We start from the raw sequence: 27998 nt of genomic DNA on the forward strand, positions 1-27998 counted from the left end.
GGATATATATATATATATACGTATATTCACAATGCATATATGCTTCTACCGATCGCACGTACTGATTACAACACATTATATGTAAATTCTGTTTTCAATCATATAAACATACTTGAAAAAGTTACCGACGAACGAAGAGAGCAGTCTGTGGAAACATAAGTGACCAGAATAGAATAGAGACTCAGAAAGGGAAGGGGGATGAAAGCGAAATAGGATTAGAACCAGGCCATGTAGGTCTCGTTCATTTGAGCGAGGTTTAACGGGGCAGTCGCTTGCGAGATTAGGGTCACAATGGCGTGCACAGCAGGTGAAGCGTTGGGTGCCTGTCAAGCCGTAGCAAATTAGTCTAGGTCTGGTACAGGGTCGCGGAATTAATCAGTTATTGAGCTCGACATACCTTATCTTTGTTCTCGCCGATATATCCCATCGTTCCAGCTCGGCGGATGAAGTTGTCGACATTCTTATATACGTGATTGATCAATGGACTGTCTTGTCGAGCATCCTTCATGTACGTATTATGCCAGATGAGCAGCTGATCGGTAATTTGGCATCAGCAACGGCAACACAAGCTAATCGGAAAGCGAGAAGTAGTGAATTGATGTGATGACTTACCTCATCTCGGACAAACAAGCAGAGGGTGCCGGATAGATCAAACTCGGGCTGAGTTAGACACCTGGCTATCGCGGTACAAGCAGCAGTGACGACTCCCTCGATACCGATTCGGGTGATGAAGTTTTGCATGTTGGGGGTGAGTCGGAACGGTACTTGTTCTTGGGATGCAATCAACGGTTGACCAGGGGCGAAAGCTATCGAGTCCATGTCCAAGTGATTTTGCGTCAGTCATCTATGGTCACGCTACAGGATTGAGGTGGACATACCAGGTAGGATTTCGGTCATATACATCAAACCAGTCTTTCGGCTGATATAGAACCTCGATGGTGTTCGATTACTCAAACAGCATACGTAGGTGAGGAACATGGTCGTAGCAGTTTGCAAGGCGAATTGTTTTCTCATCAACCAGAGAGATTCAGGATTATCCATCGTACGGATCATATACTGTGCACCTCCGTCAGCATTTTGTTACTAGTCAACAACTCTTTTCGTTTTGAGCGCCGACTCACATTTGTCATGATGTTTTCCGGCACCATCTTGGTCTGGATCTCTTCCATGACCTCTGCCTTGAGTTGCGAGAATCTAGGATCATTCCTTGGGATAGCAGGATCATGGAGTTGCTTGATCCTGTCGAAGTACGCAAGGGTGGTATCCTCCCTTGACATTCCTTTCGAAGCGGAGAAATCTTCGAAGATGTCTTGTAAGCTGACATAGGATGAATCGGCCTGAACCAGTCGAAGTTGGGGCGCGAGCGGAGTCGCTGTCGGTAGATGGAACTGTAGATTCCTTCGACGAGACTCCTTCCTCTTCTTTAACACACTGAAAACCAGGTACATGTTTAGTCGGGATCCACTCAAGATTCCACAGGGATATGCTTACCTGTTCATGATCCTGAATAGTTGGGTGAGACGTTCTTCCCTTCTACAATGTCGTGCAGCGGGCATCTGCACATGGAAGGTGTAAGATGTACCGTTATTACCAATCATTGTGATCCGTCTGAAACAGTGACCATGTCCTCGGCCAAGTTCGGCTTTCGGTGCGAATCGAGCAATCTTGATGAATTCTTCACCTTGGTCGACATGCTAAACAAGTTGTCAATAACCTGATTGCGTCCAATGTGCATTGCTTTACTCACATGAACATATTGACCTGGGATCTCGACATCATCAAATTTCGTATGATGGAATTCCGTCAAGTTGCAACCACCTTGATCAAGCGGTTGTACTTTCGGCCTAGCATCGAGGTTCTTCTCGTAATAATCCCTCCATTGCTGTAATCGTTTGATGTATTCCCTCAACTTCGGCATATCCTTCATGAAGTCCTTCTCGATCGAAGCCTGTAAAACCACAAGGACAATCAGTCTTGCTCTGACGCTTACAAAAATACAGGCAATGAGGCGACTGACCTTGAGATCGCCATTGAGATTAGTAGCGAATTTAGCTAGGTTATCCTTTGTCTGAGCATTCAATTCCCCATCATCATTGGGTAAACCACCTCTTCCGCCCCATTGCTGCATCGCATCAGCTAAGAGAGCGGAGAAGAATCGATAGATGTCTTCGTCGGGATTAGGTTTGGCCCGAAGGGATATTTGATCCACCATCTTCTCCATCGTCAATGCCAGAAGCGGGAAGGCAGTCTTGAGCATATTCATGATCTCATCAACGTGATCCCACGGTTGTCGAGGGGGAGGCGGAAGTTGAGCTGGGGGTGCCATTTGGCCATTTCCGTTTGCCACGCCATTCGGTCCTCCGTTAGCTTGTTGTGGGCCGCTTGGCTGGTTTCCATTCGCAGTAGGGGTGTCTGAATCGCCATTCGGTTGCTGTTGTTCCGATTTGACACCTTCCTTATTTTCTTCTGTGGGTCTACTCTCGGCGGCGGCTTCAGCGGCTGCAGCAGCGTTAGCCGCGGCAGCTTTGGCCTGAGCATCAGCTCTTCGTTGAGCCGCAGCTCGCGATTGCATTTGCTGTTTCTTCACGCCGACGAAATCTTCCCTTGATACCCTCAAGTGGAAGAACAAAGCCTAATTCGCAGATTTTCAGCGATCGCTTGCTAAATTAGTATTATGAAGACTCACCTGAGGGAATTGCTTGGCGATTCGCAATAGTAAAAGCCTAGCTTGTTTGGCTTCTCGATGCGAGAGAGACATGAGCAATTGCGGAATGAGAGTTATCCAGTACCAGATAACTAAATCTCCTTTGTAATTTTCGAAGGCCTTCGAGATGGTGTTCCTACTATCGTCCAGACCAAGCAGCCAAAGTACTCTCAGAAGCAGTCCACGGGACTTGTGGTTGTTGTACAAACCAGCAGCTTGGAGGTAACACGATACAGCACTTGAAGCTAAGATGGCTCGATCGTTCGCATAATTCTCTTGCCACTGTTCATCCGTCATCTTCGGTTTACCTTGTTCGGGTTCTGGAGGCGGCCCTGGCACATTCTCTGGTCGATCCCTGTACAACTTATCGTTGAATCTGCCCCATTCCGCCCAAGCTTTGGGTAAATTCATGTCCATCTGAATGGCATGTGCGAATTCAGCATTGGCTTCTTCGTTTTGCCCTAATCTAGAAATGAACATTCCTTTGAGCGTCAGGAATTCTGCTTTTTGAGGTGGAGCAAAGTACATCAGGTTGGTGGTAGAAATATTATCCAAACCATCGTTGAACTTGTCGGGTTTCTGGAAGAAACATAACGCTTGTTCTCGCAATTTAAGGAATGCTTCGGATATCTCGATGTTCGGTAACATGTAGATCTTGTTGAGCGAGACGCTGCAAACATCTAGCAGACCATGTCTTCTGGCGACTTCGCCGAATCTGTTGATCATCCATGCGGTTTCGTGGAACCCTCTGTACCCGTAGGTAGCGGTATCTCCGGGTGGAATCAAGGGGTGGTAAACCCTGGTAACAGCTTGGAAGACGTGTTGACGCCATGCGAGAAGATCGCTCCAAACGCTGATGTCATCCCAGAAGTTGGGCAGTCGGTCTCGCCAAGTGGTGAAGATGGTCTTGAGATCGCTGTTACACCTCATCTCAAGGTTCTGTTGATTCGTCATCTGAAGACTGTCGAACACTTGAGCAGCCTCTGTGAGCTCGACGCATTGCTGGAACATCTGTAGCAGAGGAAGATGAGCGTTGGTGATATTCGTAGGTAAGCTGACCCATTTTCGAAGGGTGACCTGTTGAGCTTCGTCAAGCACTCTGGAGAATTCGTTGGGCGGCTCGCGCGCGAGGTGAGATCGAAGAAGAGATGTGAATGCCTCGAATGTTTTTCGTCGCGGAGTAGGGATATCAGCGATCCGAGCGATGTTCTGATCAATCATGTCTCGGTCAGGCGAAGTCCAGTCTGAAAGTCTCCAGGCGCATTCCAAAAGCAAGTCGGCATCTTGGTCCACTCGAGCTAATTCCGTAAGGTTTTCCCAGTTCTGCAGCTTCTGCGCCGACAAGATCCAATGATCCTCCCAGAAACAGTATTCTTCTTCGGTGAAAGGTAACAGATGGGTCCGAGCTTTGATTTGAGCTTGTTCGTAGAGCTCGATCGCTTTCGGCCATAGACCATTCTGCTCGTAAGTGAGTGCGGCTGTGGTCTCAGGGAAGACACATCGACTTCGAGCCAAGCCATAGAACATGTCTTCTTCGCAGAGCTCAGCGTAGAGCTCACTCAAGGCATTAGCACAGCTTTCTCGCAACCCGTCATCCGCCCGGTATATATCCGTGAGTCTCGTAAGAATCTCGAAGCCAGCATACCAAGCGTTGTAGGTTTTGGCGAGGTATTTGACGAGAAGCGGTGGAAGGGTTACAGGAGGCTTGCAAGCCAGGATGCCATCGAGGAAAGTCTGCACTACATTGGGTCGCATTTCCACTTGTTTCCTGAGATATTCCTTTGAGAGGAGTTTGACGATGTAAGGGGTAAATGCCGTTTGCTGGGCGCGAGTCAGGGACGACCAGCACATGGGAAAGATATCGATCCACAGCTTATCAGCGAGATGATCATCGAGGTGGATGAGATTTCGAGCGGGCGAGACGATATCGCTGACGGTAGCTTTCTGCGCCATATCCATGATCGGGTCGGATTCCAGCAAGGTAGTGGAGGGTTTGCGAACAAGTCTCTGTTCATGATCGGCGATACCAAGAATCTGGCTCAAAATTTGTGGGATCCAATAACAGTCCGCCAAAGTATCCCAATTCTGCAAAGAATAGAGGTATTGCAATCTACCATCGAGGCTTCTAGGTAGACTCTGTTCGAGTTTGTCGAGGAATTTCGTTCGTTGGACTGCGTTCTTGGACTTGGTACCAAGCAAGAAAGCAGGTTCTAATCGATGAGTGATGTCTGTACCTCGTAGTCTGTCGTCTTCGTAGATTTCGTATATGACATCGAGGTATTCTTGGAAAAGAGCATCATCCCTTTGTTCAAAGACCGGCATTCGGAGTATTATTCCAGCTTTCTCCTTTCCGTGCGCAGCTCCTTCATTGTCCTCAATTACCCAATGTCTGATCAAGTGAAGCACATATCGACAGAGGGCTGTGCTGAGTGATCGCTCGACAAGGGTTGTGATGATGCTGTATAGGTGTTTTCGCTGTTCTCGAAGGTCACCCGCGCGATCTCGTACGATATTTAGGACGGAAATGATGAGTTTGGCGGTAGGGTCGGGATCGTTGCCTTGTGCTGGAGCATTGAGGTTTCCCGTATGCACCTTGACGAGACTGCCTAAAACCTTGAGCAGAGCAGAGCTCACCGCTTCGGACTGAAGTACTTTGGGATGGGTTTTGAGCCATGACCGCAACACAAACAATGTTCCGGGCAAGTTTGAGCTGGACTTGAGGCTGGAGGATAGACCTTCGTTGACGGCATTTTGGACGAAAGCAAAGAGGGCTTTGGGTTCGGGATCAGATTCCGCATTCTCGTCCGCAGGCATCTCAGCGAAAAGATCTTCCGTCAAGGGAGCGACCACTTCGTGCAATTCCGTCTCGTCAGATACCCACACTTTCTCCAATAGTTTGGAAAGTAGACCCAAGTTTGCCCTGACCCAATGCGAGTCTCGTACAGCAGCGGCGGCAGCGATCACCTCGGTAGAGTTGGCGACGGTAGTACGTGTATTGTCATTGATATCCTGCGTCGCCCCGAAAAATCAGCTCAGATCGCTCAAACGACTGGCAAAACTCACCTGAGTCATGGTCCTTTGGAAGAAACCGAGTTTGACATGAACATTGGGTAATCCCTTCGGTCCCAAAATCTCCTTGAACAGATCCAGAGCTCTTCGAGTGAGACCATTTCGAGTGACGGACTCGGAAGAGGTGGAAACCAATCTCAGCAAATGAGCAGTCATGAGTTCCCTGACTTGACCAGGTGCAGCCCAACCACCTCCACTGCTTCCCGATACAGCCGTTCCTGCTCGGTCAACCCGTTGTCGTTTGACCGGAGATTGTTCTGTGAGATGATCTCCTGTTCGTTTGGGCCCGGACCCATCGACATCCATAGCCATATTCTCAGCGTCTCTAGCAGCCATTCGTCTTTTCTCCCAATTGAAGATCAACTCTACAATATCCACGGTAAGCTTCTTCAGTTCAGGAGTTGCAGCTTGCACAAATGCTAACTTCGACAGTGAATGGGCCACGTGAGGCACGTATAATTCTCGGTAATCGTAGAACAAGTCCGGGTGGTTGACCAGCAGCTCACACACGGTAACCAACTGATTGGTGGCATGTCCTTCTTCGATCAAGACAGTGCGGAGCAGTTTAGCCCATTCTGGTATACCGGATGCTGGCGGTGGATCTCTGATGGCCAAGGATGCTGCGAGTGTGTCGATAGCTAGTCGATACAAGGTTCGATTATCCGTTTCCTTCAAACGCAACACACCCGTCCAAGTGAGTCGCACAAATTTGACCGGTGTTTCGAAAGTCGCCATGAACCTCGCTGCTAAGACGTACGCCATGAGCTTGACCGTCGGCTCGAGCAAGTTAATTCCCATCCAAGCAAGCTTGAAGATCTCCTTTCGCGCTTCGTTGACCTTTGCGCTACAATGATGTACAAGAAGAGTGGTAAGAGCGAAGATCTCGATCAAGTGAGTGTCCTCCCTATGTTTGGCAGCAGCCGTGGCTGCGAGCGGTCTCCAGATTAGATTGCCTATCTTGGAAACCAATTGAGGGGATATTATACTTTGATCGGCGTTGGGTCGAGAGAAGTGCACCCGTAAAGTGGGGTTGATGATGACTCGGAGGGCGTTGGTTTTGAAGGCCCACGAGACCGACTCTTGCTCGTATAGGTCGAAGAAGTACTCGATGATCTCCTTCCTGTGTGGCAGGTCATCGACCAAAGCAACTTGTTGGTAGAGGAAGAAGGACACGTGAGATCGTTCGAAAGAAGCTCGAACTTCATATGCTTCCACAACATGGAAGAGGAGCGCCACATGTCGTTGATTTTTCAGACTTGTCATCAACATCTCGAGCAGCAATGAGGGTATTTGTTGATAGTGGTAGCTCGTCATGTCCGACTTCGGATCTCTGGACTTCGACACGATGATTCTCCAGACTCTGACAAGGGGTTCTAAAGCAGGTTCGCCGGCTGAATTATCGTCGATCAACCAAGTCGCAGAGACTCTTGACAACTCTCTGATCAGGTATAATCCTGGTAGGACCGTATCATTGTCCTCCGGTTGCCCAAAACATAGTTGACACAACGTTTCGCTCTTCGTCGCCAGCTCCTCAACTAGTTTAGGTGCGCAACCTGAAGCGATGATGTTTCGGTATGTCCATATATATCTTGGATCCTTGATGTTATCTATCAAATTTTGCGCGCCACTTTGATAGTACCTGTTCAGGTATTTACCGAGATTCTCGGTAAATGGCCCCGGGACAGATTGATGTAGGATTGCCTCTACTCTCACGACTTCGGCTACGAGATCATTCAAATACGTGATCGCATTGGCAGGGAGTAGGCGGAAGATATTGACCAATCGAGCCATTCTTGAAATATCGGGATTATCATCAAGTGGCGAGAAAGCGGCTTGTTGTAGCATGTTCTCGTCACCGAGGATTTTGAAGTGGTCTAATAGCTTGGTACCGATCTCGACCTTGAAGTAATTTGTCAAAAGCTCTAAGAACCTGGCTAGTCCATCTAATCCGGATACGCTCAGTCTTTTAGCATCAGCGAGGTTCACCAAAATAGGTCGAAGGCCTTGTTGAAGCACATCCTTTGGCAGCTTATTCTGCTGTTGGAGCACATCTCGCAGACCCTCGTGCGCGACATCTACTATGTCCGGGTTGGTCGAGTATACATGCTTGAAGTAGACTTGTATTATTCTAGCTCGAAGTTGCGTCAGATTGGGTTTGGTAAGGAAATCAGGAGCTGCCATCGCGGATTTCAGCAACTTCAGGCAAGATATTCTGAGTTTCTTGAGCCAGTCTTCTTGCTTGTGCGTAGCAGGTTTGCTGATCAAGTTGGCGTCGTCGACATCTGCCAAAGCTAAGGTTTCGTGCAACAACCTGGTGAACTCCTCTGATGTATCAGGCACTGATGGTCGAAGATCCATCAGGTAAGTGACCGCGTTGATGTTGGCTACTTGCATCGCAAACGGTAATGCTCGAAGAGGTTTAGAATAAATTGGACCATGTTCGGTGTTGAGTAATTTGGCTTTCGCGACTCCTGTTATGAGATCGGGGACCGATTGATTGGTGACTTCTGCTAATTTTTCGATACATTCTTGGGATGCTCGGCGGGCCAACGGACTTTGGCTGTTCAACTCCGCCACCAGGGTCTCGACGAGACGTGTTAGTCTGGGTTTGCCGTCTTCCTGCGACTGACATGTATCGATCAGGTGCTTGATGAGGACGATGACTTCTTCAGAGGATTTAGGCGTGTCCTTCGGAGCATCTCTCAAGCAGAATAACAACGCCCTGACAAAGTCTAATTCGAGGTCTATGATCATCTTCCTACTGAGATCGATCTTATGGACAAACGCAGACATAGCTGTTACTCCTGCCATTTTCTTTGACCAGTCTTCTTCATGGCATAGACTGACCAACCGATGGGCCAAGAAGGCGACCATTCGTTCGAAGGATCTCGATCCATCGACTTTACCGGCGAATGTGGGGCTATGAGCTAGATCTTTGAAATCGGTGACTATCGTTGCTAGTAAGTCGCTGAGACCCGGTCTTTCCGAGGGTTTCGAGTCATGAAGCGTAGCAACAAAGCAATCGGAAAGGGCATTGGTCAGGGGCAAGAATCTCTTCTTGGAGTGATCAGGGAAGGACTTTGCGCTGGGGTCGGTGCTTTCCGTTCGTCCCAATTCCAATGCGAAAGCCCTTCGACATAGGTTTCGGACAAACTCTAATGCCTTGTCGCCAATTTTCGGTTGACCGCATGCCAGGAAGAGTCCGGTCATCACGCGCTGGAAAGTGGCGTTGCCCTCTGGACATGGTCCGTCCTGTGGGATGTCATCAGTCGGAGCGCCTTGACAAATGGCTAGTGTGCTTACATGTTGGAATATAGTCAAAGCGGAATACATCAAGACTTGCAGACCATCTTCCCGTAAGACTTGAGCCTCGTCTCTCAATGTTGCACTGGCGGTACTGATTAGTGGAACAAGTTGTAGCCGGTGTCGGGATCCATCGAACGATATTGGGGCAACCAAGCGATCCGCGAAAAGTTCGAACTCCAAAACCGTGTCAACTTCCTGGAAACGCCTGTTCCTTCCACCGAGCTTGCCCAATATTTTGAGAGCCGCATTTGCATGATTTCGGTTTGCCGGTATCGGTTTCAACAGTTTATGCAGAGCAGCCATGAGACTACGGAGGACAGGGCCCATAGTGGGATCAAGGAATTCGGCCGTAAGATTATCGATACATAATTCCAATGTCCTGAGACCTTGACTGACTAGATCGGGTCCGGCACCGAGGGCATGAACAAGCGGTTTCATCAGGTAGCTGAGGTGAGGCAGTAGGTTGGTCAATCGCACTGGTACCGTCAAGGTGAGTTCGACGAATAAATCCCGTTGACCATCATCCGCAGCATGTTGAAGGAGATAGGAAAGGTTATCCAGCATTTCTTGTAATATCGGCAACACCTCCTTGTAAAGCGCTTCGAATCTACCCCCGCCTATCGACCTGAACAACGCTCGGAGAATCTGGTAATACATAGATGGGTCCTCAGACTTGGCTGCGTATTCGAAAGAGCTCATGATGAGTTTCTGCAGGTGCGGCACCAAAACAACCTCGTTATTGGCGATATACGTGTTGATTGCTAAGAATGATATCTTGAACATCTTCAACGTGAGCGTTGCTTGGTGCTTGTCCATGGTACCGAGACCCTCTAGGTTATTCATGAGGTGTTTGAGGAGGATAGCGACCAATTGATGCGATACACTTTCATGGGTGATGAGCATCTGCAAGATTGGAAAGATCTGCGCATTCGTTGTGGCCAATTCGCTGAAAAAAGCCATATGACTCGTCCACACCTCTGCGAAGACGTGAGGCTCGAACAGGAGTAAAATCTGCGAAAGCAACTCCAATGCTTCTTTCGGTTCCCTAGGATCTCTGCCCATAAAGTCGAATATGGCTAAGCATTTCAAACTGTGTTCGAAGAACTTGCTGAGTAGCTCTCCGTCCGGTTGAGGTGCTGGATTATCGCCTTGACGTGTGTACGTGAGTAATGTGCGGAAGGTGTGAAGAAGTGTTTTGAACAGATAGCGGGATTCTAATCAGAAAGCCTTTTAGCTTCCGAAATCTGACGCTACACGCCCTCAACTCACCTCGACAGAACGATTCCAGTGACTCATTAGCATATGCCACAGAATGGACCGGCATAGCTTGTTCTATATCCCTCCACCCATTCTGCATCCTGTCCTCGGCATTGCTCTTCGCCTCATCTTCCATTCGAACGTCTCCATCGGCCTCCTCCTTTTCTTTGCCTTTGCCTTTGTCCCGCAGACCTATAGCTCGCAGCCTGTCGTGCGCTTCAGACATCGCCGTCAATTTCTCGAGAAAGGTGAAAAATATCCCCTTGACAATCCTGGCAAATTCGTCACTGTCCGCTTTGCTATGTATCGAGTCGATGATAGTGTTGAGGAGTTTGGCGCACATGGTTTGGATTGAGCTGTTGAAGGTAGAGTCGTTAAGATTGCAGGAAAAGACGTAGACGACCTGAGTGAGTTGCGATAATGGTAAATCATTCCGGACATGATGTATCAGATCGGCGACGACTGAGTACGCCAAAGGGCGGAGCAATTCTCGACTGGAGACCCCAGTACCGACTAGAACTCTTTCCTCCAGCAGGACATCGATATAAGGAATGAAGCATGAGCGAGATTCGACGGTGAGGATATGTCGGGTGGCGACCAGTAGTTCCTATTGCACCGGGTTATGAGCATGCTATGCGGTACGAACGAGATGTAAGGACATACCTTCCTCGTTCCCACATCCTCCGGGGGACAGTCTCTAAGTAATCGCAGACAGGCTTCGGGAAACACATCGACATATTCCTTGTTGTTCCCTTGGTTCCCTCGCAAGACATAAGCAAGGAAAGCCATAGTCTACAAAGACATTAGTTTTCTGATTATAAACGCGGACCACCCAGCTGACTCACCTTTACCTGAGCTTTGATCAACTCAGCATACATTTCCCGGTTCATAATCCCATCAGCTATACCGACAAAGATCTCTCCCTTCTTCTGTGCTTCTTCGTGCGCCAACCGTTGCGGTTCTGGCTGAATCTTGATGCTGTCGATGACCAAGGGGTAAAAGTCGAGCATCGCAGTCTGCATGATCTGCTTGTAAGTCTGGAAAATCAATACGACCGCGATTGGGCATTCAGTAAGCACTTTGGGCGAGTGAAGAGCATGCGGCAGTATCGTATGTTGGGGATTAGGCGGTTGAGGTGGTCCAGGTTGAGCTTGCGCCGAATTGTCACTGGCAGGAGTAGCTGGATTGGGTGATGGGGCTGCAGGGTTGGGTCCAGCCGATATAGGTGGTTTAGGAGCTACTGGAGTTGGTGCGGGGGCCGGTGTCGTTGCGGACAAACTTCCAGTCGGACCAAATTCTTTTTCCACCACAGCCTTCGTATTCGCGTACATCTGCTTGACTAGATCTAAGAATGGCTCGATATACGGCTCCATCTGTTCCTTGTTGCTCCTTAATCCATCTATCATGATTTTGATACACAGCAGGGCATTCTCCTCGTTCTCTATTTTCAATAGCTTGACACAGAGATCCATGATCGAGTTCAAGTGATGTCGCAGCGGTTCATTGTGAGGTAGCCGTTGAAGAAAAGCTATGAGAGTATGACGAAGCCGCTGAATAAGATTATGAGCTCGACAGGCCCCGATTGAGGTTGAGGCATCACTTACCTGCTCACTATTTTCCTTAACAAATGTCACAGATTTTTCATCCCCAAGGATGGTGATCAAGGCTGGTATGAAGATTGCTAGGTATTTCTCGTAAAAGCTAAACTCTCTAGTTTGCTCAGCTGTATCTCTCAATTCGAAGGCAAGCTCGAGCTTTCTCCTGGGGTTCAAACCGGGTTCTAGGAGTTGTGAGACCATGTATTCACAGTCAGCTACGGTCGACGGCCCATTGCCTGTGGAATAAGGCGGTTGCACGCTAACACCTCCACCGACAGCCGAGGCTGACGGTGTCGGCGTTTGGTTCTGCGAATGCGAAGGTGGTTGTGCTGGTGGTCGTGCCAGTGGTTGTGATTGCGAGGATGCTTGAGGTTGTGGTTGTAATGATGGCTGGGATTGTGTCTGTGCTTGTCCTTGTGGTGGTAATTGTGCTTGCGAATGTGCTTGTGCAGGCGTTTGCGTTTGTGATTGAGCATGTGCTTGCGGCGGTGGTAGGGGTGGTACTGCGGGTTGTGTTGTTGGTGCTGCTGCTGGTGCTGCAGCTGCTGGTGTTTGCGCTTGAGCTTGTGCTTGTGGTTGGGATGGTGTATCCGTTGGGGCAGGTGCTGGAGCTTGAGCTTGGGAAGACGCCGTAGATGCTTTGCGCGGCCGTGTATTTCGACCCGTCGATGGTCCTGGTGCTGATGAAGACATACTGATCAAGGAATGTCAATGTCAACCAGGTAGACCAGAAACTGTCCGGTCCGGGTCGATTTCGGTTAATCGATTAGTGGAGGTCGTGAACTATCGTTGTTCCATTGGATACATTTGGAATTTTGAATCACTGAAATGACTACTCTTGAGCGTATGATGAGAGGGTCGTCAGCTCTGAGGGGGTTGGAATGGTCTTTACAACAATGGTGAATAGGAGTTATGGTAGGTTGAATAGGGAGGATGAGTGTGATCTGATGTATATGGATAAAATGATGATGAAAACATATAACATACAAAATCAAGAAACGCGAGGAGGAAAGGGGGAAAGAATGCTCAAAAAGGGGATCACTCAGGAATTCCACCAGATTCATATCGCCGTAAAACGCCGATCACCATACAAGAGATAAGATTGACAGAGTGGAGGCAGTCCTCCTAGTCATCAAGCTATAGCTATGACTTGCATCTCCATTGTCAAGTCAACCTTATATCCAATGGATATCGAGATCAAGCGTACAGAATGTTGATCAAAACCTCTTATCGAGACGTACCAACCAAAGCCAATGGCAAATCGGGAAACATCCGGATTTACTTGGTAGAACCGAATCTACCTGATTACCCTCAAGCCAAATTCCCGGGATGTGAGTCTTTTGTCCATGGGTAGTTCGACAAGCAACAAGCTGACTTAAGCTTAGGCGTGGTCTTCTCAGAAATTTATCAGGTGACAGGACCAGTAGAGAGGTCAGCTTTGCGAAGAGCCTCGACAACATCAATACGAGCTGAGCTGACGTGACGTTGTATGGTAGATTTGCATGTAATATAGCTTCAGAGGGATACATCGTAGCACTCCCTTCGTCTTTCCACGAATTCGAAGGCCCAGAAGCTATACCCTATGATGCCGAGGGTACAGATAGAGGGAACAAGTACAAAGTGAGTCAGATAGACCTCATATAATGTCATCACTTCACTGAATTGCTAATCCCGGTTCTGGTTTTCTTTTTCAGATTGAAAAGACCGTAGAAGGGTATGATGAAGATGCTACGTTGTCCGTCGACCTGTTATGCTCCTTGGATAACTGTACAGGAAGGATAGCATCCACAGGGATGTGTCTAGGCGGTCATTTAGTGAGTTGTCCGCTGTCAATCCATCTACTCGAAAGTATTATACCGACCTCGATTTGATGTTTTCCTAGGCTTTGCGAGTGCGTACAACCATCCCATATCTCATTATCTCCTATACGAATACCCGCTGAGAACGGCACTCATGTCAGTGCGCTTTCGATCCTCGTGTTCTGGCTACATTCTGCTACTTCGCTACCGAGTGAGCCCTCCCAATTGCCTCATCGCCTAGTCGAGCTGATCATGATCACCGCGTTCAGTGTTCACTCGGCTACACTTGGAAAAGGTAAATCCGATGACACGTTGATCAAGATCCGCAAAGGCGATTTATCAGGAAAAGGCGAAGTGACAATGGTGTTCGGAAAGCAGGTGAGTCATGCTTCTGCCGTTGCTCTCTGCCGATTCCGGTGCTCAATGACCTTTGTATCTCTTATAGGATACTCACGTTGATCGTAATGGACGATCCCTTATTCGAGATACACTGGATGAAGCCGGTGTACCATTCTCCGTGAGTCGACCCCAGTATCCAATATCACCTCCAGTTGTCTCTCGCTAAGACAATGCGAGTACAGTTCCTCGAAGTTCAAGCTCAACACGCGTTTATCCGAGACGAATCATCCAAGGGCAGATGGGACGCAGCGTTGACCCGAAGTCTGTTCGGAATGATGATGGAGTTATTCAATCGCACTGTCGCTCGTGATCTCGGTGCAAGAGTCGGTGGTGGTGCTAAAGTGGAACACGTCTGTTGAGCCATGAGTCACGAGTGTCAACGCCAATATGACCCCAATCGGCAAATCCAGAGATTCATTCGGACGCGTTGTACCGGATCGTATTGTATTGTATTGTATCGTATCGGATTGTCTTGGAGCGGGTCTTTACCGGACGATGCATATGTTTCAATCACATGCATATACAATGAAATGATCAAACTCCGATCGATCGATGATAAGAAGTATCTATCTCCTTGCCATCGACATGGACCACGCCGAGTCCAACCGCCGAGACGTTTTCGCAATACCTCTCGGAATAAGGTTCGTGGATGTTCTGTTCAGCCTCAAGACTGATTAGTCATCAGTACGGAATACTTCTATCGTTTGCTCATCATTACGTACTTGACCAAGCACTGTGTTGTGTGGTAAGTCAGTCGAGCGGTTTCGTTTCGACGCATGCTGTATTGGATTAGCACATATCAGCTTCCAAGGGACGGCGGTGCTGCTCGAACAAGTTCTGTTGTTATAGCGTTATAACGACTTGGGGGTCCGCATCGGAGTAGCAAAGCAGCTGTTCACAGATGATTCCGATATCCAGTAAACCGCTTTGCCCATTTAAGACGACAGAAATGCATGTGTCTCAGCCCCCAATCCTTATGCTCAAGGCCAAATACTATTCGTTGCTAGATGTTGGTGAACGAGCGAATAAGGTAAAAGTAAAATCCATGTCATGTTATGCCAAGCAAAGAGCTTGGCAAAACGATCTATGGTCTGTGGTGTGTGTGTGGCCCGCAGGATTGTGGGGAGGAGGATGAGGGTGAGACTTGTCTGACTCAGACACAGACACAGACACAGACACATGCATGATAAGTAATTATCGATCAGTGTGGTTCTGTCTCTTCCGCTCTTCCGCTCAACTTCTCATCGTCATTGCCGTAAGACGTCAATCACATTACATGTGTTCGTCCATACTCTGACCACTTATGAAGGGAGAAAAAGATGAATACTTCCCCGCACATCACAGCAAATTATAATCCTCTTCTGTTCTAGAATCAGGTACATACACTCCATCGATTACCTTGATTGCCCTGCATGCCTCTCGACCCTTCTTGACTCGTCTCGTCTCGGGCCGTTGGACGTGAGATGAAGTAAACTTCTCATATCTGGTCAAGGTCAAGGTCAAGGTACAGAACAAGTCGATACGGTTCTTGACCAAAACCCAAACAACCCAAACAACGCAAAAAGGAAAAACGCCACTGGTGATTTCCCTTAAGCTTGTGTCTTTGTGTTAAACCTTGTTTAGCCAGTTACTTGTTCATCTTAGTTAAGTGTGGCTTCTTCATGCTCGTCTCCTCATACTTAATTGATATCCGATACCTGATGAACAGCTGAACAGGGTAAAGCTCAGATACAGGGATACAGGTAAACAACCTAACGAGAACACGCGCATCATCAATCATCGAGAGAAAAAGAAAAAGATAGAGAAAAACGAGGTAAAAAAAGGTAAAATACCAAAGTCTGGAATATTTATTACCTACTTCGGCGTCAATTAAAGTTATGCAACTCAGGTACAACCTTCCACAGCCAACGGGCCAACGGACCAACGGACTAACTTACTTGTGAGATGTTTGATCCGAAACATCTGATATTCCGCGCACCTGGCTCTGACCCTCTTACGAGATACCGAATGAAGCATCACATCACATCACATCACCTCACCTCATACCGTATCAATCGTACCATGCTAACACACTTGCAGAGGGTGAGGTGATCTCATCTGAAGAGACCAGAGGTGGTTCGGAAAGGGTTTAGACCAGGGTATACCGATACTACCAACACATCTTCACAAACGGTATCCTCTACCACTACTCTAGAGAAGACAAGAGAAATTATTATACTCTTCCTGTGTTCTGGGTTAACCCCGCAATTTCCCAACTGTAATTACCCTTGTTCCGACCAGTTCCCTGCATGACACGAAAATCAGTTCCTCAGTTCCTTAGTTCCTTAAAAACAGACTATAATCCTACCCTGCGAACTGACTGTCCAGACGTAACCCGAAAAAGGCTAGAAACCTTGTTTACGGGTACGAGTACGAGTACAAGTACAAGTACGGAGTGAGAATTGTGGGATGAATGGGATGAGATGAGATGAGATAGACGGGTTCGGATCCACCTACAAACTACCGAATCTCATCATTCACAAAATGAGTGAATGACCCTCTCAGTATAGTATGATAGTGTGAGTGACGTTCAATGTTGATCTTGTTGAACTTTTTGGTGAGTGAATCCGAATTTATATCATACCTTGATTAGGTCGTTCCATCCTTTATGCCCTATCTCTTCGTGCCAGAACACAGCAAGACGAAGCGAACCGAAATTCAGCGCGACATAGCTCGGCTTCCAGACTCCCAGTGATAGCGAAGAGAGAGAAACGAGACATATTATATCTTAGTCAATATACACACGAAATTATCGAATCCTCAGCAATCCCCTGTCGTGGTCCTACCCTTACAACGGAACAGTGAAAACGGACATCGAGGACGGTGACGGTGACGGTGACAGTGACAGTGACGACCAGATCTCAATTGCGGACTACTAGCAATAATTCACCTAGCTGCGATCATCACCAGTGAAATCATCGCCTTCCTATCTTGTCGGATCACATCACATTAATCTTTAGTACGAATTACCATCAGCGAGGACTACTCAACGCTTAATTTGGCAAGAAAGGGCACTTTTCGGCTCAACATCCTTGATCAACATTGTAATCCAGACAAGACGACCGTAGTGTACCAAGCGACCATAGAACCACGGAACCATAGAGCCATAGAACTTAGAGTGCCTGGCCTACTACATTGAATCGGGTCTAAAGCTTGATGTCTGACGTCTGATGTCATCTTTCTGCTCCTAGGTATGTCACTTAAACAATCAATCAGGCAGTCACTCAGGCAGTCAGTCAGGTTGACGTTGAAGTCGATCATTCACATACAGACACACTCTGACCCGTCATTTACCTTGTCATAGTCGCTACTTCATCGCTTTCCCCGATTCAGTTTTCAATTTACCCGTCACACTCCCAGTCTTTGGTCTTCAGTCCGTTCTGCTCAGACAAATTCGAACCTTAAAGCATCAGAGACGAAGTCGAAATTTGCAAGACCGACTTACGACTTTTGTTCGAGCCAAAATCATCCCGTGAAGTGCGACTTGCTCTATTAAAACCGGGGCGCTATAAATCGGACTACTTCTCATCGCTCTAACATTGACGGACAAGGTATTCGGCTCGAAACGTATCGATCAATCAGCACTTCCCTTCGTTATCGAACGGTAATTGGTATTTTGATACTGTTCACGTTATTCGAATTATCACATATCATCTCTTATCCATCTCAGGTAAAAGAAAGAAAGGAAACATCAGCTTATGCAAGCCAACCCACGAACATCCCACCGACTATGCAAGATACATCACTGTCCCCTCGGCTGCGGCATCTGCTCATAACAGAGGACCGGCTGACCGGTAACAAGCTCATGCCATGGCGGAATGGATCACAGACATCGCTAGCTGATGGGAGAGCAGAGGAATCCGGATCAGGATCACGGAGGAGTCTGGCTTCAATGTCCGATGGGGATGCTGAGAGCGAAAAAGGACTCTCTCAGAATGTTCCCAGCTTATTGACCACCCATGCGAACGGGACATCATTCCCCTCACCGGCCATCTCCCCAACAACAGTTATATTCGAGGTTTCTCCTCATAATCAGGATCGCCCATTACCTATAGACATCTCTGCCGCTCGACAATATCCTTTTCCCTCAATCTCGTCCTCGACTTCGAACCGTCCAACTAGCAGCATTTTCTCTCTGCTGAACAGCCAACCTGTGGTTTCGCCACCATCGTCCGCATCCTCCAATGGGTCACTACCATCATCATCATCGCTGCGCCCTGAGAATGGTCGGGACAAAGAAAGGGAAAGGAGAACCTCCAATTACAATTCGAATTCCGGTACCAGTATTCGTAGCTCAGAGCACGAAAAGGGGAAGCGGAAAACATCCCTACCATATGCCAGACCCGCTATCTCCCCAACATCCGGTAGCTTGTTGTCGCCAAGCAGCGAATACTTCTCCGCTCCGCAAACAGCTCCCATAATTCACCATCGTCAATCCATGTATTTCGATGCCAGGTCGCCAGGTGCACATCAACATCAACATCCGCTTCCAGTAGACAAGCGGGATTTTCGCTTACCTGGTCCAGGGGCCAGTAGTGATGGATTCGGGACGGATGGTCGACCAGGATTACTAAGGCGGCACTCATCGCACCCGTACGAGTACCCTTCTCACACTGAGCAACAACAACAAAGACCTACTACGGCTTATGCGACGGGACCTATATACGAGATTGATTATGCCGGTATGGGCGCACGAGCACCCATCTCACGAACGACGAAGGCCTGCAACGCATGTAGGAATCGGAAAGTCCGGTGCGATGCAGGTGGAGGCGAGATGGGACCTTGTTCGCGTTGCGTTGAGAGTGGGACGCAGTGTGTGTATACCGGTGTTCAGAAGAAGAGAGGTCCCTGTCCTGGGTAAGTTCCAAATATAAATTCCCCTTGGTCCATCAATCAAACCTATCCCTACAACCAGGAAAGAGTATCACCCTCATTGATCTAAAAGCTGATGATCTCGTATGTACGTGTGAGTAGTACTGCAAGACCTTCAATCAGTAAACCGCGACGGCCGTCTTCGCAATCGCAAATATCCTCTCATCGATCATCCGTAGCTTCAGTCCAATCAGTACAGAGCTACGTCATCACTCCCACGGACGAACAAGCTCCCTGGTCCCGCTCATCATACGGTTTCCCTCCTCATCACCCTTCCTTCTCTTCCGCAGCGTCATATTCTCATCCTCACTCCAGTGGATGTGGGAATGGCCCGCCACCTGATTCTTCCGAATGGTCCTCTGTCGCACCCGGCAAAACCCGATCTAATTTGCTACCACATCGAGGATCCGTATCTGGTGGGCCATTGATGAATGGAAATGGGACATCGATCGTATCTTGGTCGCCAAGCTTCGAACAACCACCTTCAGCACTACTTTCGGATGGGAATGCTAATCGGAATATCCAAGAAAGCCTGCGCTCCAGTTCCAATTTGAATTCCAGTTCGATGTTTGATCGTAATTATGCGTTGGGGCCTAGGAATTCCATAGTTAAATCGGATGGCGCCGGGTCCCATTTACCGGATACCAGGATGATTCAGCCCCGGACTTTGCCCCCGCTCAAAGTGGCCATCGACGGCGGACATAATTACGAGGCTTAAGAGTAGTCAAAATGCTTTGTGTCGTTCCTGTTGTTCTTATTATTATTATCATCATTTGTAATTTGTAGAGGGGTCAAATCATTGGCAAATCAATCTTTGGTCGAATACGCATCAAGTTGTACTCGTATAGTATCTTTAGCTGATCTCGTCTCCTGTAGAGTGTCTGCTCTGCACCGATGTCAACATAATGATCTGTTTTCTAAGACATGTGCATGTTACATTTTCTGCTGGACCCACTCGAGTAGAGTACCGCGATGCCCTAGAACAGTTCTATCAAAGTTTGTCGTAGCAAAAGAGGCCGGGACTATACCATGATACCCAAAGATACAGTAGTCGTGTCGTGGACCAAATTGCTCAAGTATCTTCGTCCCGTCGCCACCCTTCGTGACTCGCTTCTTCGTCTTCTACTGCTCCTTCTTCCGCTTCCTCTTCCTCTTCCTCAGTCACATCCAACTCCCCTTCTTTCCTCGCGACTACACTGCCAAAATACCAGATCGGCTGACCCGAAATATCCTTCAGCTCTTCTATACCCGCTGCATATCGTCCATCAGGATCGGACTCTCCATGATCCAACAACATCACTCGGATCGTACCGCCAAGTATCGCCATGGCCAATCGCGTCATCTGACCTGTGTACTTGAGTACTGGATCTGGGCGATGATACCAATATTGATTTCGTGTCAGCTGACATGTACAGGCCTGCAGGAAACAGACGTTGTGGCTAGGGGCGAGCGACGCGCAAGGAGCAACGAGAAGAGGGTTTGAGGGGTTGTCACCGCCACTTCCCTCCATTCTTCAACCTCTTGCTTCAAGGGACAGAATGAAGTGACGCAGGATAATGAGTGAATCGATTGAGTCCGACTAACGTACCGTCAGACCAAGGTGTCATGGGCACCATGTGCCGCGAATACTGTATATCCGTCACACCTTCAACACTGTCGATGTACGATTCCACGTTGACTCCGACCAAGGGATCGAGAGACCGTTCGGAAAGCGCGTCGCGGAAGGATTCTCTGATCGATTTTGGCAATGTTGTGGATTCGTGCAGTACGGTATAGTGTCAGCCAATCAAATTGTAATGTAGTATCGTATCGGGCATTGCGAAGAGCAATAGTGATGTGTCATCACGGGACGGATAACCTCTGCGCCACGCGAAACGGATGGATACTCACAGTATCCTAGGACAGATTACATATCAGCCACGACCGCAAGAGATGCTAACTAGGCAGCGTAAGAAAGTTCAAGCTCACGCGCAAATGGCAGGAAATCGCTGCTCCGCATCTCCTCCGTCAAGCAATTTCGGTACCCACTCTATCTCCTTGATTAGAAGGTAGCCGCCTGGCCGTAGAACCCGTACACATTCGGTCAACATGGCATGGTAATCTGGCATCTGCGATTATCCCACCAATCCGCGATGAGCGATCATCCCCTCGCAAGCGGCAGTTGACAAACAGCAATCGTTACCGTTGAGCCTGAGGCGTCTGAGCATGACAACGAATGCAATGCCGATACAGTATAGTATAGACAACAACGCCAACAGGATCCATCTCTGGAGGCGGGCGCGAGCATTGAAATTGGAACATCACTCACTCCTGCGTGAATGTCCCTCACATGGACCACATCGAAGGTGTCATCCTCGTATTCTTGCCCTTTGGTCACATCATGTATCTCGAATCTGCCAATACCAAGAGACCAAAAGACCACGATCAGTACAACATTCTCCCAAAGCCATGACGAGGGGCGTACCGCTTGCGCCCACGCTCGAATTCTGATTCAATGATAAGGAAACAATACAGGAGGGGTGCTCACGAGAAGTTGGAGGGAAAGACGGTTATCGGCGGATGAGCCAGATCTACGCCAGTTATCTGATATGTGTAACCCACGATCAGCAGGCTGGCTCATTCGTATCATCTGACGCTCTGATCGCTCGAAGAGCACGGTATCAGGCGTTGATCAGAGAACTTACATGTATATCTGGAAAGTCCGCGATCATCTCCAGCGCCCTGACATCGCATCAAACCTTAGCATATCACTCACTCAATCCTCCTACAGGCGAACACAAAGTGAGGAGAGTGTGGAAGACATACCATTTACCCGTCCCACAGCCCACATCTAGGATTCTCCTGGTTGTCCCATCATTTAGTAGATTCGCCACTTCCTCTAAAGAGCATGATGCAAAATCACGGGAGATTTCTGTCAGCTTTGACGCCGAGGATGATGATTATGATTTGCGATATCTAAGCTATCAAGTTATGAGAATCAAGATAATACGGTGAAGAATGTTACAAGATGTGATACTGAGATGACAATACAATAGACTACAGACACGACTGAAAGGGAGGGAGGGCGCCAAAAACCGCACTGACCTGGTACATTGCCTGCGTGGTATTTGTACACATCATGTATGTAATCCAATCTCTGAGAATTTGGGCGAACATTTTGGACTTCGGTCAGCTCTTGATGTGCGGACGATCCAGCTGAATACGAGTCCGTATACATCCATGCACATCGGCCTCGGACAACGATTAAGGATCGACGAAGCCGCCATACTGCTTCAGCAGGATCGTGGGGACAATAACGCCCGGCAGCGGGTAATCTTATTTTATACTGTAGGCCGGCTTCACTGCAAACGTATTTCGAGGACTTACCTCAGTCTCGGGCGAATGAGAAGCGACCTGCAACACAGGTCAAATCAGACAATAGTGCAGGATTCAGCAAATCATCCATTGCGCGCTTCAAAGGACAGGACAGGTGAATGACGTTATGAGCAGAACGACATACTGGTAAGCAATAGTCGTCTTGCTACGGTGACCAATGTGGACGTAAGCATATCTCAACACAGCCCCGTGTACCCCATTACCGTTCGTAGGTTGACTCACAATCGAAGAGAAGAACTATCGCACCACCGAAATCAGCTGTAGTTCACAGGCGGAGTCGCATTGCCCCGACCCTAGTTCTCAATACAAGTACTGTACAGTACTTCCCCGTCGATATTTTCATTCCGCCACATAATTGACGAAGCCACACTCGACTCACCTGGCCGTCATCATATCTCAAAGCCGACCCTCCTCCCAGCTCGTTGAACGGGTCAAAATTCATCTTGTGTTAAGGCAATATATCAATTGTCGACTGCGTTTCTTGGATGATAGGAATGATGATCACTGAAGAAGTGATACACAACAACACAACAACAATATTTGAGTCAGTACGAGTTTCGGAGATATTTATAGTAGCTATGTTTGTTACTATAATGTAATTACTAAAGCCAGGTCCCGATGAGCTCTCCTAACACTTTTCGTATAGTAAGCTTTGTCTGCTGGAACTTCAATTAAAGAACGCAAAGGCAAGGGGCTTGGGCTTGGCTTGTTCCCATTATCGTTTGATCCTTGCTCTTGCTCTTGCCCTTTCCCGGCTTTTGTCCCTGTATTCTTGTGATCCTACAGTATGATCGAAAAGCTAAAAAGGCCTTTTGATCGCCCTTAATTAGCATTAGCGGTGTGTATTATTCGCCAAAGGGTCATGTTTCGAGTCCATTGACACCCACCCACACAAACACACACATATATGTATACGGTACAACGAGTAAATTGATCGTAGTCTTAGAGGATTCTGGGGGATTTGCAGGTGAACGATCAGACAACTTTGAGATTAGTCCTCATCAAGTGACAAGCGAGTGGAGCGAGCGAGATACAGTATTCCGTCTGATGTGATTGGGAGACTATACGAAAGGATGTTCAGCCTTAGAGACCCGTAATTAACCGAGCCGAGACATCCCTAGCGCCGCGAAGCTCCTTTGTACGAGGGTACGAGGAGGATCCAAGAGATGATCAGACTCGCCCTGGAATTCGGAATGAGATGATCAGACCTCTACAAAATTCTTCTTCTTCTTCAGGGCTGAGATATCGTGTCGTCTTTGTCTAAAGGTGCGATGGGATTGGCACTGGGGCGCATATCAAATCAAAGGTTTCTTTCTTGATGAGAACCGAAGCGAAGCAAAAAAGAACGACTTGCACGTAGATCCCTCTCCATTGGCAATCGCCCTCTTTTCCCCACTTAAGCATGTTAGAGTAGGGTATTGTACTGTATGTCCATGATTGTTTTGTACCTCTCTTGATCGTTCGCAATTCTACACAGACACACCTATGCCCTGACGACGACAACACAACGTGTTTTGATCGATTGAGAAACGCCTCGAGCGCATCACTAATCACCAAAGCGCTGAGGGAGCCTCATGCTTGATGTGGGGAGGATCAACTGGACCTTAATTAACGGAAACACGTTGTCATCAATCTAGCATCAATCCTGCAATTTCACAAATTTCCAATTTCCAACAGAATACTGGTTGTTGTACCCACTTTTATCATTTGTAGAGTAGTCATCATTGACTCTACTTGTCGGATGCAATTTTACAACATACAACATACTATCTCAGGGGCCACAAAGAACTAATTTCGATTGACTGAAGCGCTTTATCTACCTTTAGGAACCCGCCCGCCTCGACTGATACAGTATCTAAACCTTTGCAATAAGCCACTGTCAGAAATTCGGAAAGACGATCTCGCCGGATATGATTGGGAAAGGAGGGTCAGCGTAGGGTCAAGTCAATCTACTAAGAGAGTTCAATGAAAGGATGGTCTGCGAGCCTGGGGCAATCACGCGCCATCGAGTCCTTCGTCCTTCGGCCAAGTTTGGAAGTCAGCCGCAAGGGGTCACATTCATGAGCATGCATATGTATTTAGATGAATGACATGTCACACCTGAGATTATTTGAATCAAGACCGAGAGAAAGACCAAGATAAGATATATAGTAAAATGTGAGGTATAAGGTATAGTATATGAGAATTGTTCAATTGATCAGCCGAACAACTGAACTCTGTGCAGGACTCGTACTGTACTAGTGTTGCGTCCTTCTGATGCATTGCCCTGGTGGTCTGAACCTGACGATAAAACCCAAAATCAAACATGCCACTCCCGACTGCCATCTCGGTCCCATTCCTCCTCTTCCTCCGACCCAATCTCACGCACACTAATATTTATACCCGCCCAGCTAGCCTATCTTCAATTAGATCCGCCACCACCTTCCCGACGACAGTGATACTCGTACCCTGGAATCCTTCTGGATAATCCACTTGCGGCAGATTCGGCGAAGTGAACGAAACGTCATGTTGAATTGCGAAATGCCTTATACCCAGCGCATGGGCTGTCCATTGATCTGATCCACCCAGCGACGATTTCACAATCAGCGCCGCAGACTCGGTATCTCGAGTATCGCAAGCAAGAAAGAAGAACACTTACAATCCCTCGCGAATCCCCCTTTGAAGAACATCTCGATGACTGCGCTTCGAGGCGTAGCGGGCATCCACAATAAATGACTCAATCCATTTCCATGTACACCAAGCATGATCTATCGTATCAACAATCCATCATCATCAGCATCATCTTACACCATTCACAAGATATAACCAAGAGTGAAGCGACAGAGAAACAAGCACTCACAGTAGTTCTTCCAGCCAGAGCAAACTGTTCTTCCTTGGTCATCTTCTCCGCTTCTACAATGATCAATTCCCAACCCAACTTTTTCGATCGTTCCTCTAGGGCTTTCACCAAATCTTCATGTGATTCTTTCGTCAATCTCCTCCTCGATGATTGTCTCGAGATATACGTGATGACGGGCGTATATATCCCAGGTGGCGCAAGAGGTTCAATGATATCAACACCTGGACCAATCAACTTGATCGGATCCGTCGCACCGTGACCTTCTAAATTTCTAGATATTATCTCTTCCGATAATCCCGAATACCTCAATACCTGCCTCCTGATAGGTTCCCACCACCATCTGGAGGTGCTTCCTACGTGCAAGGCAGAGGCGACCGTCCGCGCTGTAGGTCCAGTCCATTCTCCCCTAAATGCTGCTGAACGATCTGCTAGTAGTGCTCGTTCAAGCATGAAAGCTTTGGGTTTGTCCGATATCGTCTGGTTCTTGAAATCCGCCCAGTCCTCAGGGTAGAGGATAGAGACGGATGGGAAGAGGGCGTACATCAATAGAGGGTTGAATTTGGGTTTGTCTCGCCTAATTGACCACAATAGAACAGCGTGTCAGTTCAATCACCCAAGCAAGGCAAAGCAAAGCTGCGTTGGTTCATCCCATGCGGTACCCAGATCAGACACCGGCGACTCACCACTCCTTAACGTTTTGATGCAAAAACCAGACCCTCTGGGGAGGCGGCAAAGACGTTTCCCCGTCCGCAGAGATATGCTCGTCGTACGATGCGTACGCTCTCCAAGCGCCCAGCATGAGCTCCGCTGCGAAATGATAGTAATGATCGATGACTGGAGTGGCGTAGGAGGACGAGTGTCATCACGTCAGCTTTACGTTTCTGGGCAGATTACAGGAGAAGGAGGTCGGGGGATACGCACACTGGCCATCGTTGAAGAGGAACGTCATGCCGTCCATTTTCCATACTCTTGGACCCCACAATTTCATAGCTTTAAAGGGCGAGATGAATATTATCTGCAATGTTGTCCCGTCTATTTAGCATCGCAACTTCTAGAAAGGCGAAAGAAGGAGTAGAGAGAGAACGACAGTCCAACTCACTTCATCGCCTTTAGGTTCTCTGGCTTCTGAATTTCCAGGATCACTATTCGCTGGTAGACCCGTCGAAGTGATCATCCGTAGTTCAGGCCAAGATTTCGGGTCATCTCTACATCGATTATTCGTTCGTATATATCAGCCGTCTCCCTTACAGCCAGTCCAAACCAATGGCTAAGTGGGTGTCCTGCCACTCACACAACAGCGTAGAAACTCCCATTATGGATATAAAGCCTCTCCATGACTGTCCACCCCGGAGAATGGGCTTTCAAAGTAGTAGTCAATCCTTCCAACTCATCATCTTCTTGCTCTTCTTCACCTTCATCCCACGATTTGCTTCCTTTTCCCAGATCCAATCCCAGAGTATCCTCCGCTTCTGACGGTGTTGAAAATCCATATGTCCTGACTGATTCGCTATACGTCAACTCCCCTTTCCCTTCTCCTATACTACACACGCCGGACCCCGATCCCGAAATTGTAGTCGAGGGAAATAACCAATTCGGTAATCTGTATTTCGGCGAAGAATAAGGAGAGGCGGAGGAAGAGGTAGGTGATCGAAGTGTCTGACTCGTAGTTGACGGAGTCGAGAAAAGGAGGTACGAGAATGACAGTGTTAATAAACATAATAACAGATCGCGTCGAGTGGGCCTGAATATACTGGACATCCCTCTTGATCCACCGGAGGAAGATGAGGAGGCTGCGTTCGATTGGACTTGTTGATAATGCTGCGAATGGGTAGGCGAGGAAGAGAAATATGATGAGAAGATATTACCCCGTTCGACGTGCGGTGAGCGCGGTGGTGAGCCTTGTAAAAAGCTCGGTAAAGCCGTCGAACTCATCTTGCTTCAATCTCCAAGTCAGGCGAAATCGCTGTGGTAGTTCGGGCTAGGCCAAAGGAATAATGAGAACGGATGAGCCAGGCGAAGAAAGGAAGATAGACCGGACCCGAGATGAGTAATGAGTGTGAACGAATAGGAAGTGGTTCGGTCGTCTGAGAAAGGAAGATGATGAAAAGATTATTCGCCAGTTGTCGGTCGCTTGTAGGCTTGTAGATGGATAGGCTAACCCCTCTAGATTCGGTGTATTTTAGTCTAATTATTTATGTCTATCTTCTAAGTCTAGGTCGAAGCACAGGTACACAATCCAGACACAAATGAGATCTGCGTTGGTTGTTCGGTTGTTCGGTAGGGAGAGCTCACGGGTGCATGAGATGATCTGTGTGGTCGATGCAGAAGATGAGTCGAGGTGATGAGAGATCGCGAAGGTGAAAACGCGTTGACGTGTGTATAGGTAAGGAAGGACGCGCAGCTCGAGCCAAGAGATCACCAAGAATAAGGGGACCAAGTAAAAGGTTTCTAGAGCAACGAAGAATATCTTGAACCACTGCAATGCAATGTAATGCTGATGATAGTGCACAAATGAATTCTCGTGATTCACGAACATTGCATTTTGAGACGCCTCTTACACTACTCATCGTCAACAATTCCCTCTCCTGAGCGCGGTCACAAGCTCAAGCTCATCAACAAATCCAATCAGATCAAATTACCTGAATCCGAACCGAATGTCCAGTTCCTCATTTCAGGCACAGAGAGAGTCAACGGTTAACTTTGATTCGATCCATCCAAATCACCACGCGATCAGCATCATC

At 48.0% G+C, this 27998-nt stretch overlaps 5 protein-coding genes across 5 annotated transcripts; 2 read left to right on the forward strand and 3 right to left on the reverse strand.

Annotated features, from left to right (window-relative positions):
• Nucleotides 1-215: 215 nt before the first annotated feature.
• Nucleotides 216-12627, reverse strand: I303_107661 (uncharacterized protein; the record flags this gene model as incomplete). The annotated part of the gene is made up of 15 exons (XM_065969631.1): nucleotides 216-323; nucleotides 398-532; nucleotides 613-806; nucleotides 879-1056; nucleotides 1122-1431; nucleotides 1492-1694; nucleotides 1748-1948; nucleotides 2018-2632; nucleotides 2687-5713; nucleotides 5768-9025; nucleotides 9077-10293; nucleotides 10349-10943; nucleotides 11000-11128; nucleotides 11182-11886; nucleotides 11941-12627. The coding sequence occupies 15 exons, from the start codon at nucleotides 12625-12627 to the stop codon at nucleotides 216-218; spliced, it is 11562 nt and encodes a 3853-aa protein (XP_065825703.1).
• Nucleotides 12628-13144: 517 nt separating this feature from the next.
• Nucleotides 13145-14491, forward strand: I303_107662 (uncharacterized protein; the record flags this gene model as incomplete). The annotated part of the gene is made up of 8 exons (XM_065969632.1): nucleotides 13145-13265; nucleotides 13320-13365; nucleotides 13431-13554; nucleotides 13629-13748; nucleotides 13895-13944; nucleotides 14003-14111; nucleotides 14179-14250; nucleotides 14315-14491. 8 exons carry the CDS (start codon nucleotides 13145-13147, stop codon nucleotides 14489-14491), a joined length of 819 nt encoding a protein of 272 aa, XP_065825704.1.
• A 3410-nt stretch (nucleotides 14492-17901) lies between these two features.
• I303_107663 (uncharacterized protein) lies at nucleotides 17902-19761 on the forward strand (the record flags this gene model as incomplete). Its single annotated transcript, XM_018410937.1, has 2 exons — nucleotides 17902-19028; nucleotides 19146-19761. 2 exons carry the CDS (start codon nucleotides 17902-17904, stop codon nucleotides 19759-19761), a joined length of 1743 nt encoding a protein of 580 aa, XP_018259605.1.
• Nucleotides 19762-20115: 354 nt separating this feature from the next.
• Nucleotides 20116-22860, reverse strand: I303_107664 (uncharacterized protein; the record flags this gene model as incomplete). The annotated part of the gene is made up of 12 exons (XM_065969633.1): nucleotides 20116-20411; nucleotides 20632-20774; nucleotides 20934-20939; nucleotides 21012-21151; nucleotides 21352-21436; nucleotides 21571-21626; nucleotides 21728-21764; nucleotides 21849-21921; nucleotides 22128-22179; nucleotides 22410-22436; nucleotides 22543-22563; nucleotides 22798-22860. The coding sequence occupies 12 exons, from the start codon at nucleotides 22858-22860 to the stop codon at nucleotides 20116-20118; spliced, it is 999 nt and encodes a 332-aa protein (XP_065825705.1).
• Nucleotides 22861-24794: 1934 nt separating this feature from the next.
• On the reverse strand, nucleotides 24795-27189 carry I303_107665 (uncharacterized protein; the record flags this gene model as incomplete). The annotated part of the gene is made up of 7 exons (XM_018410939.1): nucleotides 24795-24973; nucleotides 25057-25165; nucleotides 25258-25831; nucleotides 25941-26091; nucleotides 26179-26272; nucleotides 26357-26462; nucleotides 26549-27189. 7 exons carry the CDS (start codon nucleotides 27187-27189, stop codon nucleotides 24795-24797), a joined length of 1854 nt encoding a protein of 617 aa, XP_018259607.1.
• Between the last annotated feature and the right edge of the window lie 809 nt (nucleotides 27190-27998).

Source organism: Kwoniella dejecticola, chromosome 10 (genome assembly GCF_000512565.2).
Source record: "Kwoniella dejecticola CBS 10117 chromosome 10, complete sequence".
NCBI classification, from domain to species: domain Eukaryota; kingdom Fungi; phylum Basidiomycota; class Tremellomycetes; order Tremellales; family Cryptococcaceae; genus Kwoniella; species Kwoniella dejecticola.